The sequence below is a fragment of the Podarcis pityusensis genome (assembly GCF_964106645.2).
Source record: "Podarcis pityusensis genome assembly, chromosome: 6".
NCBI lineage: Eukaryota > Metazoa > Chordata > Lepidosauria > Squamata > Lacertidae > Podarcis > Podarcis pityusensis.
Genome location: NC_138030.1, coordinates 78,446,602 through 78,467,781, shown reverse-complemented (window position 1 = coordinate 78,467,781; position 21,180 = coordinate 78,446,602). Strand labels below are relative to the sequence as shown.

Below are 21,180 nucleotides of genomic sequence, written 5' to 3'. Positions count from 1 at the left end.
GGATCGATTCCCTTGTTTTTGTAGACACTCCTCCAGCAAACAGTTCTATGCAGGAATGGACTGCATTATTACACGACATACGGGACCTGCAGCAAAGTGTTTCAGCACGAAGCACTGCTGGCCAGAGTTCCAGTGGTTCTATTCCACTTCCACCCACCCCAAAGTCCATCACTGTTCAACACTGTTCAGTGACTGAGCTCATTATTGTTGGTTGACTTGCATTTTTTAAATTAAAAAAACCTGCAAAACTTTGGGTTTTATTTATGCATACCGAAATATCTAAATATAAAGAAAAAGAAGTCTTCTTAGTGCACACAAAATCAGCATGAGATCAAAAGACAGCAAAGATCTAAAGAGCATAAAATTGGCAGGGGTAGCTTGTTTGGGAGACAAACAATGGTGGTGATGGAGAAAGGTGTCCTCCTCATACTTCGTTTGTGAGGTTCCCAGAGGCATGTGGCTGGGTGATGCCAAGAACAAGATGGCACACTAAGATGGCACACTGCTCTCATCCAGCAGGACTTACCTTCTTTGAAGGACGAATGAGAAAGGAATTCTAAAATTAATCAGAAAAGAAAGAAAGAAGCTGAGCCACAAGTGACTTTTATTCATCTAGAGATAATTTATGAGGTTTTGCATTTTACTTTAGCTTCATAAAGCTTAGAAGAGCTAAGACAGAAAAACAAACAAAAAGAGATTCAGTGTGGATTACAGCTTGGCTTCGACATGAATTGCAATGAATGGATTTTCAGTTTGGCTGTTAAGTTGAAAATGAGCAGTGCCATTAGCAGCAACGCGGATTTGCGTTCCAGTGCAGAGGTTGCCTTCCTTTCCTCCCGAAATAACATCGCAATAAGTGCCAGGGGGAAGACCGGTTGGTAATGTTACCGACAACGCCCTGTACAAAAGAAAACAAAAATAATAATTTTAAATTTTTTATGCCATTTTACATACTCAAGTTTACAGTGGTACCTCAGGTTAAGTACTTAATTCGTTCCGGAGGTCTGTTCTTAACATGAAACTGTTCTTAACCTGAAGCACCACTTTAGTCAATGGGGCCTCCTGCTGCTGCCGCGCCGCCGGAGCACAATTTCTGTTCTCATCCTGAAGCAAAGTTCTTAACCTGAAGCACTATTTCTGGGTTAGCAGAGTCTGTAACCTGAAGCGTATGTAACCTGAAGCGTATGTAACCTGAAGCGTATGTAACCCGAGGTACCACTGTATATGCTTCTGGTCACATTGTCATTCTGTACTTCTGGATCATTTGCTCCCCTGGGTGCACAAGCAGACATGCAAAAGACAAGCAGCAAAATTAATCTGCTATACAAATTTGGCAAATGACTTGCTACGCATAATTTCTGAACGCCTTCATCTCTACATAAAAACATTACCTGTCATCATTATTAAACACAACGAATCCTTTGCCATCACGTCCAAATGCTACCTGGTTGTCGTCATCATCCCACCACCTCGTAATAGGTTGGCCGTACACTACGTTTCGGAATGTCACCATGTTCCTAGAAATGAGACACGTGTATCACTTCCTTATGCAAACGGCACAAGTCACTGGAATCCTAAACATCTGGAGAAACAGGCTTTCGCCATCTCAAGAAGGCTCCCGCAGGAACAGATGACACATCTGGCAGCTTCCATTACCTTATTTGATTCCAACGATGTTCGCAGACCCAGCCGTTACCACAGGTGCCATTTGTGTTAATCGTAACAGGTTTAATTGATCCATCACTGTTGCTCGGTGGTCCAACCCAGTCATTTAGGTCCTAGTTATGGAAGATGACATTTAAAGTGATTAGACAACAAGAAATGACACTATAACACGCCGAATAAAATTTGCTGGCCGTGAGTCTCAACATGCTGGTTGATGTACCTTAAACCAGACCAGGTCTGTCGTAAGTCTTGGCAGCACGATAGACTAGTTTATTCCCCAAATGAGTAATCATGGCCTCCATTTAGAACAGGGGTAGCTAACCTGTGTCCCTCCAGCTCTCAGCCCCAACCAGCGTGGGCAATAGTCAGGTATGATGGGAGTTGTAGTTGGGCCATGTGACTTATGACAGATCTGCCCTGATTTAAAGTACAACAACAAGGCTTCCAAATTTACTTGATTATACTGGTGAACCTTCATAGCAAGCAAATGTTCTGAGACTGGACTACACTGATGTGCTTGTCTGTCAGGGTTGGTTCAGATGCAGGTCAGCACTCAGAGACAGGCAGAAAAGTTCGCTCTTTATTCAAGAAAACAGTGTACCAGGCAGCAATGCCCACAAACAGGACTGGCCCCTATGAAACTGTTGCCAGAACTGAAGGTCTTTGCCTTCTACTTCCCACTAAGTCTCCTCCCTAGCTGGATGTCTCCCCAGCAGCCTTAAACTATGTCAGGGACCTTGGAGACAAGGGGGAGGGGAGCTTACTACAGTAGGAAAGGCAAGCTCTGCTTATTCAGCCTCTGGCCCCTCCTTCTCTGCTTCATGTCTTGAGTCTGCACTGCTTTCTGCATCTGGCTCTTCTCTCTGACTCAAACCTGTTGTTTCTTCAGCCTCCCACCATTCTGCCACCCTCTTTCATCCTCTGACCTGTCCTCAGTGTCCCACCACCACTCCCCAGGCTCTGAGCCTTCCTTGTCTCAGGCTTCCCTTAAGGTTCCCCGGCTGTTGTCTCCCACCACTCCTCTTCGTCCTGCCAGTCCCTGACATAGCCCATCCTTGCATACTAGGTTTGATGGCCTGATACTTGTGAGGCACAGCCTCAGGCTAAATTTATTGTGGAAGCCCGCCTAAGTCTATTATGTGCGTATGGGAGGGAGGAGGGCTTTGCAGTCAGTGATCTCAGTCAAAAACATGAGTCCTCCTTAAATCTCACCAAAACTAATCAAGACAAAAGACCGCTATCCTATGACGGTTACCTGAAATTAAGTCCCACTGAATCCAGTAAATCTTACTTCTGGGTGTAGACATGCACAGGATAACACTGCTAAGTTGGTAACAGCCAACTTAAAGCATAGATTTCAACGGTTGCTCTGGCTTTGGGGCCAAAAAACCTGTTTTCCAAGTGTCAATACTATCCCTTAAGACAGAACGCCTTTGATATGGAATTAACAAATAGCTGTTGTGAACCGGAATAAAGTTACCTTTCCATGCTGGATAACTCTTGGCCACCTGTAACTTGACATTATTCGTGTAAATCCATAGGGGTGAGCAAGCATAAACCCAACTGCCATCTTATAGAGTCTGAAAAATGGATAAGAGGCACCTAGTTGCCAAAAGTGTACCAGAGTACAGAAAATAAGCAGGCCCAAGAATTTCATATTCTCTTCCAAAGCAACTCCCCATTCCCGATAGTACAGTTCTCAGGTGTCTTATATTCATGCTGTGTATACTGCCCAGGAAACCTGAATTCTGCACCACACTAATAATTCATTATAGGTAGTTTATGTACAAGTGCAGAAGCAGCCAACATGCTGCCCTCTAGACATTGATGGAGACCAACTCCCATCAGCTGCAGTCAGCATGGCCAATAGCCAAGGATGTTTGATGCTAGCACCATCCAGAGGGCATTCTGAGTCCTGCCACTTTCTCCAAATATGTACATTTTTAAAACACTGAGTCAGACCAGCAAAAATCTCTTCAATAGGAAGATCATTCAAGCAGAGATTAGATACAGCACAGTAATGTTCCAATTTATAGACAAATAATTACTTTGGATAAATGTAATGATATTTTGAATGACTTTATATAGAATATATGAGGTTACTGATAAAGAAATTAGTATTTGGATAATAAGACTATACACATTTTTATATATTAATGTATGGGAAGACATTTTTATATATTAATGTATGTCCAATAATCCACATTAGCCTAGGCTTCATCAGTAGAACAGGCTCATATGTAATGTTACAGGATAGTGGATCTTATAGCATAGTAGTAGCGAAACAAGGCTAATATACCGGGATCCTTGTCTTAGACTCTGTGAAAGGATTCTGTGGAACCGTAACAACCCTTCATGTGGATTATTGGACTCTACGAATAGACAGGTGGAACAAATACTTATACTTGTATGGGCCTTATGCATGAACTGTCTAGCGAATGAACTGATCCACTGGGTCTTCTGCTTTTTTTGTTGAACTTTATGAGACTTCCGTTGAAATCTACAATTTGATACAATGAATAGCATACCTTATTTATTCAAAAATACAGCCGGTTACGTCTTGTGTGTTTATTGAGAATGTTTCACGTAACCATAGGTTTGTTGTTGTTGTTTTGCCACTGGGTACCCAGCAGACCAATAGGATTCCTTCTCTTTTGAACTGCTTTTGATGTGGGAGTGACGGTTGCTTTATAAACCAGTTACAACTCTGTACATTCCTCCCTCCTATTATTGATGAGCTTTTGAACACATATTTCTTGCCTTCAGTGGCACAGGTGGGGAAACGGTCCGTTTCAACATGCCTGGATATTCAGACCTCAGGAAATAAACATTGTTGCTCAATAACCCTAAAAGGACGCGCCTTACCTTGGGTTCCAGAAAGTAAGAATGGAGGCTCCACCAGCACCATGGCCCCTCTGGTTGTCATGGTTATCTACAAAGACAATGGCTTTGTCAGAAGGCATCAAACTCCAGTTTTCTCCCCAGCGCCTAAATTGTGAAGAAATAATCAAAACTTTATTCACAATTCACTTCGGTGCAAACTATTGTTTGTTTACCAGGTATATTTTTTTAGCCCACTGCTCATGACACAATCTCTGAGGGGGTGACAGCCAAACTGAAACAAAGAAGAGTTTGGATTTGCTATCCCGCTTTATCACTACCCGAAGGAGTCTCAAAGCGGCTAACATTCTCCTTTCCCTTCCTTCCCCACAACAAACACTCTGTGAGGTGAGTGGGGCTGAGAGACTTCAGAGAAGTGTGACTGGCCCAAGGTCACCCAGCAGCTGCATGTGGAGGAGCGGAGACGCGAACCCGGCTCCCCAGATTACAAATCTACCGCTCTTAACCACTACACCACACCATTCCAGACAGCTTAAGAGCAGGTAAAAGCACAGCTTTAGAAGTTTGGTGAAGATGGTGATAACGATGATAATGATTGATTTGATTTATATACTGCCTTTTATCAAGAGATAAAACGCATTTTACAGAGCATAATAACATAATAAAAAGCATGATGATAGCATAATAAAAAATGATCATGATAACGGTCTGATAATCCCCACCTTTAACAGGCCATAGATTATTTAATGGCCAAAGGCCTTGAAAAAGAGGAATGGTGAAGGATGTTGGATTGAAGAGAAGGGGGATTTGGAAATATGGACAAATCAGAAGTTGTTACTGTTGGACTGAGTTATTGTGGTGGGGATGAGGGCTGCTGTGTTGCTGGGGATGTTGCTTTTGTTTCAAACATTGCAAGTTCTGGATGGGATGGAGGGTCTCAGGAGGTGGCAGAGGGTTGCTCCTAGAGTTGTTTGGCAGGGCAGGAAGCCTCGAGTCAAACTTAAGATATTGATGGATGCTAAAGAAGGAGGTGGACCTGCCCTGCCAGACCTTTAAACTTCGTTGTGAACCATCTGCCTTTTGCTGGTTGAGAATGGTTGCTTCTTGAAAACACTGAAGTGTTGGACAATGGCAGACAAAGTTGATGGACTATTGGCGGAAATGACTGGCAAGATCCGAGACCAGGGTGAAGAGTCGGTGGAAGAAGACTGGAAAAAGTTTTTTTTATATATATATATATATAATATTTATTAGAGTTTACAATAGGAATACATGTAACAGACAATATAGCAAATATCTTAACATAGTTTCACATTTTTTTTTGGACTTCCTCACATCTCCCGCTCCCACTTTCATCGTTATAACTTTTTAGCAGCAATTTGTTATCTTATTTACATTCTTATATCCCTTCTATATTTCATAGTCTTCTAGTTCTCAAAAAAAAGAGTTATATTTTCTTAATCTCTCTTATTTTCTTAAATCATCTAAGTTAGTGGTGCTCAATTATTTATGATCTAGCATCCTGCTTAGCATTCACTCAAATTGCAATATTTTTGTAAATAGTTCTTAAATTTCTTCCAATCCTCCTCCATCCTCTCTTCTCCCAGGTCACGGATTCTGCCAGTCATCTCGGCTAGTTCCATATAGTCTATCAGTTGCATCTGCCATTCTTCCAGTGTGGGTAGATCTTGAGTTTTCCAGTACTTTGCGAGAAGTATCCTTGCCGCTGTTGTTGCATACATAAAAAATGTCCAATCCTTCTTTACCACCCCTTGGCCGACAATACCCAAAAGAAAGGCCTCTGGTTTCTTAGTGAAGGTATACTTAAATACCTTTTTCAGTTCATTATAAATCATTTCCCAGAACGCCTTCACTTTAGGGCAAGTCCACCAGAGGTGGAAGAATGTTCCTTCGCTCTCTTTACATTTCCAACACTTATTATCAGACAGGTGGTAAATTTTTGCAAGTTTGACTGGGGTCATGTACCATCTATATATCATTTTCATTACATTTTCTTTCAAAGCATTACATGCAGTAAATTTCAATCCAGTACTCCACAACCTTTCCCAGTCCTCAAACATAATATTATACCCAATGTCCTGTGCCCACCTTATCATAGCCGATTTGACCATTTCTTCTTGTGTATTCCATTTTAACAGCAAGTTATACATCCTTGAAAGTACCTTAGTCTTTGGTTCTAACAATTCTGTTTCTAGTTTCGATTTCTCCACCTGGAACCCTAGTTTCTTGTCGTTTTTAAAAACTTCTTTAATCTGAGCGTAGTGTAACCAGTCTCGCACTTTATCCTTCATTTTCTCCAAACTCTGCAATTTCCAATTGTCTCCATCTTTTTCTAATATTTCCCAATATTTAGGCCATTTAGCCTCCATATTGGGTCTTTTTCGGGCCTTAGCTTCCAAAGGTGAAAGCCACCTTGGAGTTTTATTTTCCAGCAAGTCTTTATATTTTGTCCAGACATTAAACAGTGATTTTCTGACAATATGGTTCTTAAAGGCCTTATTTGCTTTAACCTTGTCATACCATAAGTATGCATGCCATCCAAAAGCATTGTTAAACCCTTCCAAATCCAACACGTCAGTGTCTTCAAGAAGTAGCCAGTCTTTTAGCCAGCAGAACGCTGCGGCCTCATAATACAACTTTAGATCTGGCAGGGCAAAGCCCCCTCTTTCTTTCGCATCGGTTAATATCTTAAACTTAATTCTGGGCTTTTTGCCCTGCCAGACAAACTTAGAAATATCTCTTTGCTACTTCTGAAAGCACTCCGTTTTGTCCAAAACCTGAAGTGTTTGAAACAAAAACAACATCTTTGGCAATACATTCATCTTAATAGCAGCAATTCGGCCTAACAAAGAAAGTTTCAATTTTGACCAACTATCTAAGTCTCTCTTAATTTCTGCCCAGCATTTTTCATAGTTATCCTTAAATAGACTTAGATTTTTTGATGTTATGTTTACCCCTAGGTATTTTACTTTTTTAACCACATTAAGTTCTGTCTCTTTCTGAAACCGTTCTGACTCTGTATCTGTTAAGTTTTTCCCCAAAACTTTAGTTTTCTGTTTATTCAATTTAAATCCAGCCACCCGACCAAAGTCATTAATCAGTTGTAATACTCTTTTCGTACTAGACTCTGGCTCCTGCAAGGTCAAAACCAGGTCATCTGCAAAAGCTTTTAATTTGTATTGTTTCTGTCCGACCTGGATTCCTTCCACCAACCGGTCCCCTCTGATCATATTCAATAGCACTTCCAGAACCGAAATAAATAACAAAGGGGAAATAGGGCAACCTTGTCGTGTTCCTTTTTCAATTTTAAACTCCTCTGTAACCACATTGTTAACTATCAGTTTAGCTTTCTGCTCTGAATATATCGCCTCAATCCCATTCTCAAAACCCCGTCCCACTCCCATTTCTTTTAAGTTTCCCATCATAAATTTCCAGGAGATGTTGTCAAAGGCCTTCTCCGCATCTATAAAAATTAAAACTGCTTTTGTGTTTATATCTGTTTGCAAAAGTTCCAAAATGTCAATAATGTTCCTTGTATTAGCAAACAAATGTCTACCTGGGAGAAAGCCTGCCTGGTCCTTATGGATTACTTCATTTAAAACTTTTTTAAGTCTACTTGCCAAAATGTCTGCAAATATTTTGTAATCCACATTTAAAAGAGAGATGGGACGATAGTTCTTAAGTTGTGTCTTTTCAGCTTCCGTCTTTGGTATTAATGTGATAAACGCTTCCTTCCACGACTCCGGTGCCCTCTTCCCCTCCAAAATTTCATTGCTGACCTCCATCAAAGGTTGTATCAAGTAGTCTTTTAATGTCTTATAGTACTTGGAGGTCAGCCCATCTGGCCCTGGAGATTTGCCCAATTGCATGTTCTGAATGGCTTGTTCAATCTCTTGTCGTGTTATTTTGCAATTCAGGATTGTCCTATTTTCTTGTGACAATTTTGATAATCCATTTTTTGCCAAAAATTGTTTAATCTCAGCCTCGTCTTGCGGCCCTTGGGTGTATAGTTTTTTAAAGTATCTCTGGAAACACTTTCTAATGTCCACAGGATTCTGAATGCTTTTTCCTTCAATCTCTAAATTTGTAACCGTATTTAATCTTTGTCTTTTCTTCAACTGCCAAGCTAGCAGTTTTCCACATTTATTCGCCGACTCAAACGTTTTTTGTTTCATTAATTTGACCTTCCATTCTATTTCCTGATTTATCAATTTAGAATATTGTGTTTGATAAAGTTTAATTTCTCTCAGAGTTGGCTGTGACTTCGGATTTAATCTTAACTTCTTCTCTAATTCTTTTATTTTATCCAGGATCTTGTCTTTTTTCTCATTTTGTGTCCTTTTCTTTACGGCATTCTGTTGTATCAAGAATCCCCTCATTACAGCTTTACTTGCGTCCCAGACGATTCTTTTTTCCACCGTAGTATTCATGTTTATCTCAAAATAGTCCTTCAAAGCTTTTTGGGCCTTCTTGGTAATTTCCTGATCTCTAAACAAATTGTCATTCATTTTCCATCTAAAAGAGCCGGTTGGTAGTAGTATCATATCCATCTTTACTGCATTATGGTCGGAACAGGTCTTTGTGCAGATTTCCACTTTTCTGGCCTTAGGTGCCAGGCCTCTAGATATCCATATTTGGTCGATTCTTGTCCAGGTCAGTTGGGCTTCAGAAAAGAATGTTCCCTCCCTTCCTAGTGGGTTGTTTGTCCTCCAAATGTCAATCAAGTCCATATTGTCTGTCATTTCAAAAAAAGTTTTAGGTAGTCTGCCGTCTTTTGTAACATTTTGACTTTGTGACTTGTCCATGTTAGTTGATACGACCCCATTCATATCTCCCATCATTATGATGTTGTTGTAGTCCAGATAATCCAGCATAGTCTCATGCAACTTCTTGTAAAATTCCGATTTCCCAAGACTGGAAAAAGTTTAAAGACTATTTATAGAAATATTGTAAAATTAAGGAATGTTAGAAAAATGTTGGAATGAAATTACATGGCTTTAGTAGAAATGTCATAAGGAATTAAGTATAAATAGATTAATAGAAAATTAAAGGACAAGTATGGCAAGAATGTGTTAAGATAATTATAGAACAGAAAACAGAGTAAGATGGAAAGGAATTGCTGAAACAAATAATAGAAGTGGAATACAAAAAGTGAGGTGTGAGGAAGTCGCTGGAAATAAGTAAATGAAATATAAGATATTGAATAAAATTTGATTTATTTTATTGTTGTTGCATTGTTTTGTTAGTTTAATGTATTGTATTGTATGTGTTTTTTCTTTTCTTTTAGTGTTTAAATTTTTTTGGAAAAGTAATAAATATTATTTTTAAAAAGAAAAGAAAAAGAGGAATGGTTTGCTTGGCACCTAAAGCCATGTAATGATGGTGCTAGGTGAGCTTCTCTGGGGAGAGCATTGCACAGTCGAGGAACCATCACAGAAAAGGCCCATTCTTGTGTTCAGGGACAGTTTTTAGAAATAATTTTATTATTTCTTGTTGGTGTCCTTGTTTCTCAATTTGATCCTTTTACATGGTTTTGTATGTTTTGCTGTATTCTATACGTTGCAATTTGCTGTTATTTTACTGATTACAGTCATAGCTCAGGTTACATATGCTTCAGGTTACATACGCTTCAGGTTACAGACTCTGAGAACCCAGAAATAGTACCTCGGGTTAAGAACTTTGCTTCAGGATGAGAACAGAAATCGTGCTCCGGCAGCGCGGCAGCAGCAGGAGGCCCCATTAGCTAAAGTGGTGCTTCAGGTTAAGAACAGTTTCAGGTTAAGAATGGACCTCCAGAACGAATTAAGTTCTTAACCCAAGGTACCACTGTATAATTAGTAATTCTTTACTGTAATAAATGTAAACTGTTAAATTATTATTTGCTGATGTTTAATTTTACTGTTTACTATTGGATTCTAATGGAATATTGCTTTATTTGAAATAAATTGTTTGTTTTATTTGAAATATTGCTTTATTTGAAATAAATTGTTTGTTTTAAAGTTATTGTGACTTTTTATATAGGATCTGATTGCTACTATTAATGTTTGATGTTTTATTATTATTATTGTGTGTATTGGAAGCCTCCCAGAGTGGTTGGGGAAACCCAGCCAGATGGGCGGGCTATAAATAAATTATCGTCGTCATCATCACCATTACCCTCTGGACCTCTCAGGGAGGGGGAGCATCAAGAAGGGTCTCAGGTGACACGCACAGGATCTGGGTTGGTTCGTATGGAGAGAAGTGGTTCTTAAGTTATTGAGGTCCTGAGCTGTGTAAGAATTTATAGGTCAACACCAGCACTTTGAATTGGACCTGGAAACTAACTGGCAGCCAGTAAAGCCAGGTTAGGATTGGGGTTATAAAAGCACCCAGTATCTGTCATAAAACAGGTAATAAAATACTCAGAATTGCAGTGGCAGCTAATGCTCCATAACCTCTTGGGCAAATGGACCAAAATGCCAAAAGTGTTGGATCCATTTGGGTTTCCAGGGGGAAGAAATTCCAGTCAGGGAACCACTACACATTTTTGCATTTTTATTTTTTAAAAAAGGTGTGTGGGGGGGGGAATGAATAATCCTGTCCTTCCGATTATAGGCTGAAAAGCACACCTGTGGAGTTTCATATACAAACCCCACTCCTGTTGTAGGCCATGATTGTATTATTGCGCTAGCAATGGGGGACGGACATCTGCAGTGTTTGGCTTCCATCTGTATGCAGGGGGCCCCACCCTCAGTGCATGGGCACCTAGGTATGGATTGAAGCCTCCCAGAGTGGTTACTTTAAATTTGCCATCTTTTCTCCGTTCCACTTGCGGAGGACTGTCCCGAGTTCTGCGCCATATTTAAACTCAGTCACCCGGCCGTTTCTGAAGTATTCAGAGCTGTGGACCGCTTCACCGCCCAAGTCAATTACCTGGAAAAAGCCGGGGGAAGACACAGAGAAAAAGGATACACGATATTGATTTCAATTTGCTGCAGAAACCAACATCACTGAGAGAAGGTAGGCTACTGCAGGAATAGTCGGCAAGCTGAACTAAGACGTAAATATCTTGTGGTACGTACTGTGTTACATCTAGTGGTATCAATTTCGACTTATCTCCAATATGACCAGAGAAATGGTTTTGGCTGTTATGGCCATTACCTTATGGAGCTGGTTTCCTCTGCGTTCTAGCATCTTACACTTTTGAAACGAGGCACTAGCATGAACAATGGAAATATATCAGGACATGAAGCAGCTGACCTGAAGCACTTTCAAGTCCTGCCAATCGCAATGCACTAAAATGAACGGTTCTTACAAAGGGCTCCACGTGGAACAGCAAACTCCTTCCCAACCCAATATTTGCAAAAGGAGCAGTTGTGCCCAAGTGTATCAGTTCTTCCATTCTTTTAAGCAATATCTAAGGGTTGACTTGGGACGCGGGTGGCGCTGTGGGTTAAAACACAGAGTCTAGGACTTGCCGACCAGAAGGTCGGCGGTTCGAATCCCCACAACGGGGTGAGCTTCCGTTGCTCGGTCCCTGCTCCTGCCAACCTAGCAGTTCGAAAGCACGTCAAAGTGGAAGTAGATAAATAGGTACCGCTCCGGCGGGAAGGTAAACAGTGTTTCTGTGTGCTGCTCTGGTTCGCCAGAAGCGGCTTAGTCATGCTGGCCACACGACCCGGAAGCTGTACACTGGCTCCCTCGGACAGTAAAGTAAGATGAGCGCTGCAACCCCAGAGTTGGTCACGACTGGACCTAATGGCTAGGGGTCCCTTTACCTTTACCTTTAAGGGTTGACTTGGAGAAAATAATTGCCTTGTTGGGTAAGACCAAAGCTCCATGAGGTCTAGCATTCTGTTCCAAACAACAGATGCCCGTGTATCTGGCATTCGGAGCATACAAGTTAGACTTCCAGCAAAACGTTGCATTGTGGAGTGCTTCCTGTCCACCTGTCTGAACCTGGTTGGATGAGGAGGAGAGCTGGGAGCCGCCAGCCCAAGAGCCCCCCAGGGAGAGAATGTGTGATGTCAGGGACCATGTTGAGGAGGGCTGCACTGAAGAGGAATGGTGGGAGCCACCCCCTCCCCCTGCTCCTGCCACTTCCCAGGAGCAGGAGGACAGTATAGATTTGGAACAGTGGTTTGCAGAGGGGCCTAGTTCAGAAGGCAGAAGCTGGGAAATACTGGATGGGGAACAGCTAGGAGAAGAAACACTGGAAGGGAGAGGGTTAACAGATTCACGGTCTCTGGACAGAATTCCTCTGCTCAGCCCAAGGTCAAGAAGAGCTCAGAAAGTGGCAGAACAGAAAGCACAGAGCGTACAAGCTCAGATTACAAGATGTAGGAGTTACGTAGATTCATAGGAATGGAAGGGGGTGTAATCCTTAATTGGAAACACCGCCATTTCTAGGAGATATCTTCTTTGTTCTCTCGCTGCGATTATTAAAGTTTCTGACTGGTAAGATGTTCCTTTCTTTGATCTTCTTATCTACTGCCATGGGGGGAGGAAGCCGATTCCCCGAAGCCTGACACATAAGTAAGTATGGCATGCAGAACAGTTTGAACACTGGAAAGTGCTAGACAAAACGCTTAGAATCCCTGTTACTTACCTCCTGATAGACAAAAGGCCGTGAACCTTTGGCAAACCACCGTGTGTTGAGGTCATGTGCTTTGCTTAAAATAGCAGCGATGTCCTCAGGCCACATGTGCTTGGAAGCATCGATTCGGAACCCCGCTACACCAATAGCAATCAGGTGGTTGAGGTAGTCGGCCATTTTTGAACGCACGTCATCCCTCCTTTGCGTGAGGTCGACGAGACCAGACAGGCGACAGTTGCGAACCTGTGCGTGTGGGGAAAACCGCCATTGGTTCAGCGGCCAAAGCATAAACACACAATAACCAAAGTATTTGTGACAGCTGCCCAACACCCATCCTGAACAAAAGCTCTTAGGATCTACTGGCGCCACCAATTTATTCATCTCCACCCCCATCATCCAGCCCATCCAGCACTGAGGGCCTTCTGGTGGTTCCCTCTCTGTGAAAAGTGAGGTTACAGGGAACCAGGAGGAGGGCCTTCTCGGTAGTGGCACCTGCCCTGTGGAACGCCCTACCAGCAGATGTCAAGGCAATAAACAACTATTTTACTTTTAAAAGACAACTAAAGGCGGCCCTGTTTAGGGAAGTTTTTAAAGTCTGACACTGTATTGTTTTTAATATTCGGTTGGAAGACACCCAGAGCGGCTGGGGAAACCCAGCCAGATGGGCGAGGTATAAATAAATTATTATTATTATTATTATTATTATTATTGGCCATTTAAAGAACAAAAAAATACATTTGGAACACAATTTCAAACCTAAGACCCAATAAGATCCCGTGAAGGAAATAAATGGTATTGGTAGCTTAGCTATATTGTAAGAGGGGAAGCTGGAGTCTTCCAGGTGTCACTGGGCTCCAACTCCCGTGACGCCTTAACCAATGGCCACATTGCTGAGCCTGATGGGAGATGATGTCCAACAGCATCTTAAGAGAGCCAGGGATATCAGGTATCAATAGTGTAAAGCTTACCTGAACAGGATCACTGTAATTCTCTATATCCCCACTGGGTGTTTTGCATATCTCGTCATTGAAATCAAAGCTAGAGTATGGGACGGCTGGGAAATCTCGGGTCCCTGCATTGAAATAACTGCCACAAGTCCCCCGGTTCCCAGAGCCAGCCCCAGAGCCACACATATGGTTGATTACAACGTCCACATAGATATACACCTGCGGAAGATACAAGCAGCAGAGTTGCATGGTGGTTAGCGAGCCACTTATTTTCAGTGATCTGTTTTAGCTTCTTCTAGCACCTCTCTAGAATCATAGAATCATAGAGTTGGAAGAGACCACAAGGGCCATCGAGTCCAACCCCCTGCCAAGCAGGAAACACCATCAGAGCACTCCTGACATATGGTTGTCAAGCCTCTGCTTAAAGACCTCCAAAGGAGACTCCACCACACTCCTTGGCAGCAAATTCCACTGTCGAACAGCTCTTACTGTCAGGAAGTTCTTCCTAATGTTTAGGTGGAATCTTCTTTCCTGTAGTTTGGATCCATTGCTCCGTGTCCGCTTCTCTGGAGCAGCAGAAAACAACCTTTCTCCCTCTTCTATGTGACATCCTTTTATATATTTGAACATGGCTATCATATCACCCCTTAACCTCCTCTTCTCCAGGCTAAACATGCCCAGCTCCCTTAGCCGTTCCTCATAAGGCATCGTTTCCAGGCCTTTGACCATTTTGGTTGCCCTCCTCTGGACACGTTCCAGTTTGTCAGTGTCCTTCTTGAACTGTGGTGCCCAGAACTGGACACAGTACTCCAGGTGAGGTCTGACCAGAGCAGAATACAGTGGCACTATTACTTCCCTTGATCTAGATGCTATACTCCTATTGATGCAGCCCAGAATTGCATTGGCTTTTTTAGCTGCCGCGTCACACTGTTGGCTCATGTCAAGTTTGTGGTCAACCAAGACTCCTAGATCCTCCTAGATCTATGTTTGTTCAGGTTTCTAGTCCTTAGCGTTCAGGATGTAGCCTTCCCAATCTTCCAGCTTGGAAAGGCTTCCCATTATTTTTGCCTCAGAATTTTGCAGTCTTACCATTTTAATCGATTGTTGGTTTATTATGCTCTTCAACGTTCTTTGGGTTGAAAAGCAGGATTGTCCAAAAATAAATAGCCACTGAAAGCCACTTACTCCGACATTGTTGCACCTGGTCACCATGTCTCTAAATTCATTTTCATTTCCAGAACGCGAACATAACTTGTAACTGATTGGTTGATATCTTTCCCACCATGGCCTCCAGGGACTCGTAACAACAAGGTTTTCATTTGGAGGAGAAACCTATATAATTAAAAAATGTAGTGAGCGAGTAGGAGATAAAAACGTAATTGAACTCTTCCTATCAGTCTGATGTTTGAAGGTAGATAGGCCCCTTTTAAATCATAGTTTAAACTAAAGAATGTGACGGATGTGACAATAAATGCAGCAGTGCAAACATTAGCAATTATGTTAAGGATGGTTAGTTTTGGTAGATGTCTGTCTGTGTGTGTGTGTGTGTGTGTGTGTGTGGTTTGTAATACCCCCTCCAAAATAATTTCCGTGGAATCACAGACCCTGCATCCCTTACTCATACACTTTTATTACCTTCAAGTATTCTTAACTGATGCATAACAATAGCTATCTCCATATGGAGATGCTTTTCTCCATATGGGTTCATTTCAAACGCCAATACCTTGGCTATGTAGCATTTTATGTAATCCAGAAGTGGCCCATTGGAAAGCTCACTGGAATAATGTTACCATCTTTTCTTCACATCTGAAGCTGGGAGGCCAGGCCTCAACTTCCACTATCTGTGCACCATGGACCACAATGTCCCCTCTCTAGTGTCTGTCTGCTACATTTCAGATAGCTGGGGAGCATGAAAAATGGCTTCCCAAGCGAAAGGGGAAAAAATGTATCATATGATATGGGAAGAAAGTGGGATTTTGCAAGATAATAAGCATCCCACAATCCAACTGCACAAACTCAGGTATTAGCATTGGATGCAGGGATTCGTGAGGTAGGTTCCGGTTTGGCCTTAGGACAGGCATAGGCAAACTCGGCCCTCCAGATGTTTTGGGACTACAACTCCCATCATCCCTGACCACTGGTCCTGTTAGCTAGGGATGATGGGAGCTGTAGTCCCAAAACATCTGGAGGGCTGAGTTTGCCTATGCCTGCCTTCTTCTGGTTTGGCAAAAGCTTTACTTTCAAAAGCTAATTTCTAGCTCTTGTGATTGCAAAGGCAGTTTTAAAGGCATGCAGCTGGTGCTTGCAATATCTTAGAAGTCGTGATGGGTGAGGATTTGCTGAGTGGGATTTCCAGTTCTTAGGGCGCAGAGTTTCAGTAGCCTGCCTAGCTCTTTTATCATTTATTCCGCAGAACCAGAATAAATGATTAAAAGGATTTTTAATATATATATATAAAAAGTTATTCATCCATTCCATTTTACAGCAGCAGTTTTCCAAGAAGTTTGCAGTGGTATATAAGGTTCTCCAACCTCCACAGCAATTTTATCCTCAAAACAACCCTGTGAAGTAGGACAGGGATCTGACTGGTCAGCCCCGGCAAACTTGATGCCCGATTCCCACATGCTAGCTCTTAAATATGTGTCAAGTGTCTCGATTTGTACAGTATAACATATCCTGGTCCAGCCTTTAGTGAGACACTTTTTGTTACTATCTCAGTACAGAGGATTCACAAACCCTGCAACTAAAGTTCATTGACTAGGATTTCTTTTTCTAAACTCTATTAATATTTAACCTAGTGCAAATCCTCAATAAATGGTATTCTGGTAAACTGAGGGCAAGTTCACACAATTCACCTGTTGGGAATTGTTGCTTTATAGTGGACAGAGCAGGCAAATAAACTCCTCCCCATTAGGCATATTTAGGTATTGTGTAAGTCAGTCACTCCATGACTTGGTCTACAGGCGGAGAAGACCAATTTGTGTGATTCTTCCCCTCTTTAAGGGTGAAGAAAAATATTACATTAAATCCAACAGTGGAGGTAGAAGATAACCTTCTTAGGCATGAATTTGTCAAACTACACACTACATGTTATGTGAAGAAAGACGGTCTTTTGTCTGACCTGAACCTTCAAACATGGCCCCAGATTCTAGTATTTCTAACATTCATTGGATAGCTGCAAGTTCTATTATTACGATAGAAGAGATAATCTTCTCCCTATTCATTTTCTCCAAATCAGGCATCATTTTATCTAGCTCTGTCACATCCTCCTTTGTTCTAAGCGAAGAAATTCCAGCACAGTAGCCATATGAGACGCCATTTTCCTCAACCTTTTCCAGCTCCACAATATTCTTTGCGAGGTGAGGCCCAGACAAACGTGGGTTTATCAGTGGACCATCCATCTCATACATGCATGGTGAGAAGACTATAAGTGTATTAACTGGGTGCTATGAACTGGATGGTAGAAACTCATCCAGAATCTACCAGATAGTTATTTTGCCTTCAGCAAACAAGAGAGAGTACTAACCTGGACACCTGCAAATCCATTTGGGGCTAAGTAACGTTCACATTCAAGAGCAATGTCAATCCAGCGCCACTCAAAGAGGTGGACAATAGATGTCCTTACAGGCTTCGGATTGGTCTTGTATTGGGTCCAGCAAAGTCCAAAGGCCGCCAGGAGAAGAAGAAACAGGTTCTTCATGTTGTCCTTGACACTTGGCGACATCCTTCTCAACAACCTTCTGCACTTCTGAAGGCAGAGCAAAGCACAGTTTAACAATTGCACCCCGACACTCCACCTTATCTGTAGCATGTAGCTTTAAAGCACAGACAACTGTGGGGAATCTGTGGCACAGGCTGCTACCAATAATATAAATGTCAGTGGCGTGAAAGAGACAGTGCTTGTTGGTTTAATGTGGTCAACATGTTGGACAAGTTTAGAAATCTATGGTGAGTCTCTGCATTCAGTCCCAATCACAGACCTTCCAAGTGTCCTTATTTTCCAGGGACAGTCCTGGATTTACAGAAGCCGTCCCAGTCTCTGATTTGATCCTGGAATGTCCTGCTATTGTCACTATTTTCATCAGAGAAATGTCGGAGGGTATGGAGTTATGCGACCCCTGGGCTAAGGAGATAAATAACTATGCAACCTTTAGAAGACATCTGAAGGCAGCCCTGTATAGGGAAGTTTTTTTAACGTTTTATTATGTTTCTATATATGCTGGGGCAACCCACTCAGATGGGTGAAGTATAAATAATAAAAGTAATATTATTATGGAATAGGACATCACTGTTTTCAGTGGAGAAATGCTGGAGGGTATGCAAACACACAGAGAGACTGTGATAAACACAGATAAAATCAGGATTAGGGTCATGCGTGTGGCCATACCAAATCGAAGCATGGAGAGTGTGCATTCACCTCAGCATTCATGAACTTAGGAGTCTAGAATAAGGGAAGTTCTGTCAACCACAGAAGGGCAAAAACCCATGTGCAATACCCACCCTAGCTCATGTTTCTTCAGAATAATAATTTTAGAAATCCTGAATTTTGTCTCAGGCCAGGGCATGAGATGAGAGTTTCACCTGGCTTAAATTTGCTGTTGCAAAGATCCTCGTTTTAAATTCTGTATTTTAGCTATCAGTTTTGAATATGTTATTATCTCACACTGAGCCCCGAGAGAGAGAATGGTTTTGCATGTTGCTGCAGGCACTGCTTTTTCGGCACAGGAATGTGACTCGTTTAAAAACATTAAATCATAATAAATATAAATCCATCACATTGCTCAGGCATCGTATCAAACTGGAAAGGGCACAACGCTGCTAAATTGAGGTGGCGTGCATGTGGGCACCTGCATTCAATCCTCCCCGATTCCTGATCCAATGATCTGACCTATGTTTTAAGCATTCACTTTTGCCAAAGTTCCCTAGGTGATATTGAATAGCACAGCTTCATTTCCCCTAACTGAGCTTGCTTAATCAAAGAAAAGAACTTGTCAAACGAATTCCAGTTAAAGCTTTGCCCAACCCCAGCTGCCAGACCCAACGAGAGCTCTTTGCAAAGCTCTCAGCACGTTAGCAACACTTCAAACTGGATTTAACATTTTAAATTTTAAACCAATTTTTTATAAAAAAAACAACAAAAAACCTCGAGCTGTTAGAAAGCCCAGATGTAACACCGTGCAAGTTGGCGTTAGAATACCTTAGTTACTCTGGCAACAAAACAAATTGGAGAATTGACAGATGTGACTGCTGAAGGCTGAGATTACAAACTATGATGATGGGGAACATCTTTTCTTTCCACTTTTGGTGTTCCATTTAGGATCCCGGATCTATTTAGCAGAAATGTTCAATAAAAGATAATTCTGCTTTTTTCTTGGATTTTTCCATCAGAAGTCAAACTGTAGAGCCATGGCATGGGTAGGGGCTTAAATCTTCCCCTCCTTGATTTTCAAAGCCTGCTGGTTTATACAACAGCAGTGACAAAAGTGGCACCATCACCACCTCACTGCAGGTACTGGCTATCTATGCCAGCTAACCATAAGGGAGGGAAGGGACCAAATTATGAGTTCAGCTTGCATTAGTAACTCAGAGCTCTAAGCACTACACACACCAGCTCTATCTGTGGCACAGTTCTGTAGCAGACAAGCCTTTCACTGAGGTATTTTCTTTGGGGGGCGGGCGGGGAGAACACCTAAGCCTATAAAAACAAACTGATTGCCTTGTATGATCAGGCAAAGGTCCAGATTCTGTTTGTATCAGAAGTCCCCACTATGCCTCATACTAAGCAAGCCCCTTGGCTAATTCCCACATATATAATAGTACAGTGGTACCTTGGGTTACATACGCTTCAGGTTACAGACGCTTCAGGTTACAGACTCCGCTAACCTAGAAATAGTACCTCGGGTTAAGAACTTTGCTTCAGGATGAGAAGAGAAATTGTGCTCCGGCGGCGCGGCAGCAGCAGGAGGCCCCATTAGCTAAAGTGGTGCTTCTGGTTAAGAACAGTTTCAGGTTAAGAACGGACCTCCAGAATGAATTAAGTTCTTAACCCAAGGTACCACTGTATAAGCAAAGGCATCTCCCTAAACAGGGTCAGTCTGGGATTTGAATCTTATAGTATGTTTGGTGTTCTATCATGTTTTTATATGTGCTGGAAGCCGCCCAGAGTGGGTGGCTACCCAACCAGATGGGTGGGATATACGGTAAATAAAATTGTTGTTGTTGTTGACTCTTCCAAAAAAAGAGTCATGCCCTCTAGTGCAGTGGTCCCCAGTTAGCTAAGTATTGCAGACCCCTTGTTTTTCAAAAGCCAAGCTATGGGCCCCCTACTTTAGAAAGAAGAAGAAAAAGTTACATTTCCATGGTAGCTTTTGTTATGTGAATGGTGCCACAGACCCACTGGGCAGGTTACTACCAACTGGGAAGGCGACTAGTCCAGCTGAAGGGCTACAGGCTCACCAACCTCTGCTATGTACCCAAAGACTGAAAAGGTCTTTTGTTATATTCATCACTCTGCCCTGTACCAACAGATCAGGCTGTAACCTTTCCCTTCCCTTTGTCTTACAATAATATACATGCTTAAAACAGCCTTAAAAACACAATTCTCTTAATGTAAGCAGTGGGAAGAAGTCGGTCCCATTTCACGCTCTATTCCATGTGCCTGGGTAGCTCAGCTGGTTACAGTGTGGTGCTGATAATGCCGAGGTTGCAGGTTCGATGCCCGTACAGGACAGTTTCATAGTTCTGCATTGCAGGGGGGCTGACTAGATCAGGGGCCAGCAAACTTTTTCAGCAGGACACATTCTCCTCATGTAAAAACATGCTGATTCCCGGGTTGTCTGCGGGCTGGATTTAGAAGGTGATTGGGCCGGATCCCAGCCCCGAGCCTTAGTTTGCCTACCCATGGACTAGATGATTCTCAGGGTCATTTCCAACTCTATGATTCCATTACTCTATGTTGCTCAAGAAACCTTTCAAATGATCCCACCCTACCGCATATCACCTCTGTAGATTGGAAAGCATACAAATTGGTTGAAATACCTTGGGGAAAAGTGTGTGCGGTCTTTTCACCAAATGCAGCCAAGTCACTCCTCGCAACGCAGGCCGAGGTTGCTTGCACTCCAGCATTCATAG

The 21,180-nt window shown here is 42.2% G+C and overlaps 1 protein-coding gene across 1 annotated transcript; it reads right to left on the bottom strand.

Moving 5' to 3' along the window:
• Positions 1-583: 583 nt before the first annotated feature.
• On the bottom strand, positions 584-21,180 carry LOC308478689 (pancreatic alpha-amylase-like). Its single transcript, XM_081008693.1, is given in 12 exon segments — positions 584-898; positions 1,392-1,517; positions 1,657-1,778; positions 3,146-3,245; positions 4,531-4,653; positions 11,306-11,439; positions 13,115-13,345; positions 14,071-14,268; positions 15,235-15,381; positions 17,576-17,797; positions 21,088-21,147; positions 21,149-21,180. Coding segments are annotated over 12 exon segments (1,683 nt in total). The 5' UTR covers positions 21,179-21,180; the 3' UTR covers positions 584-708.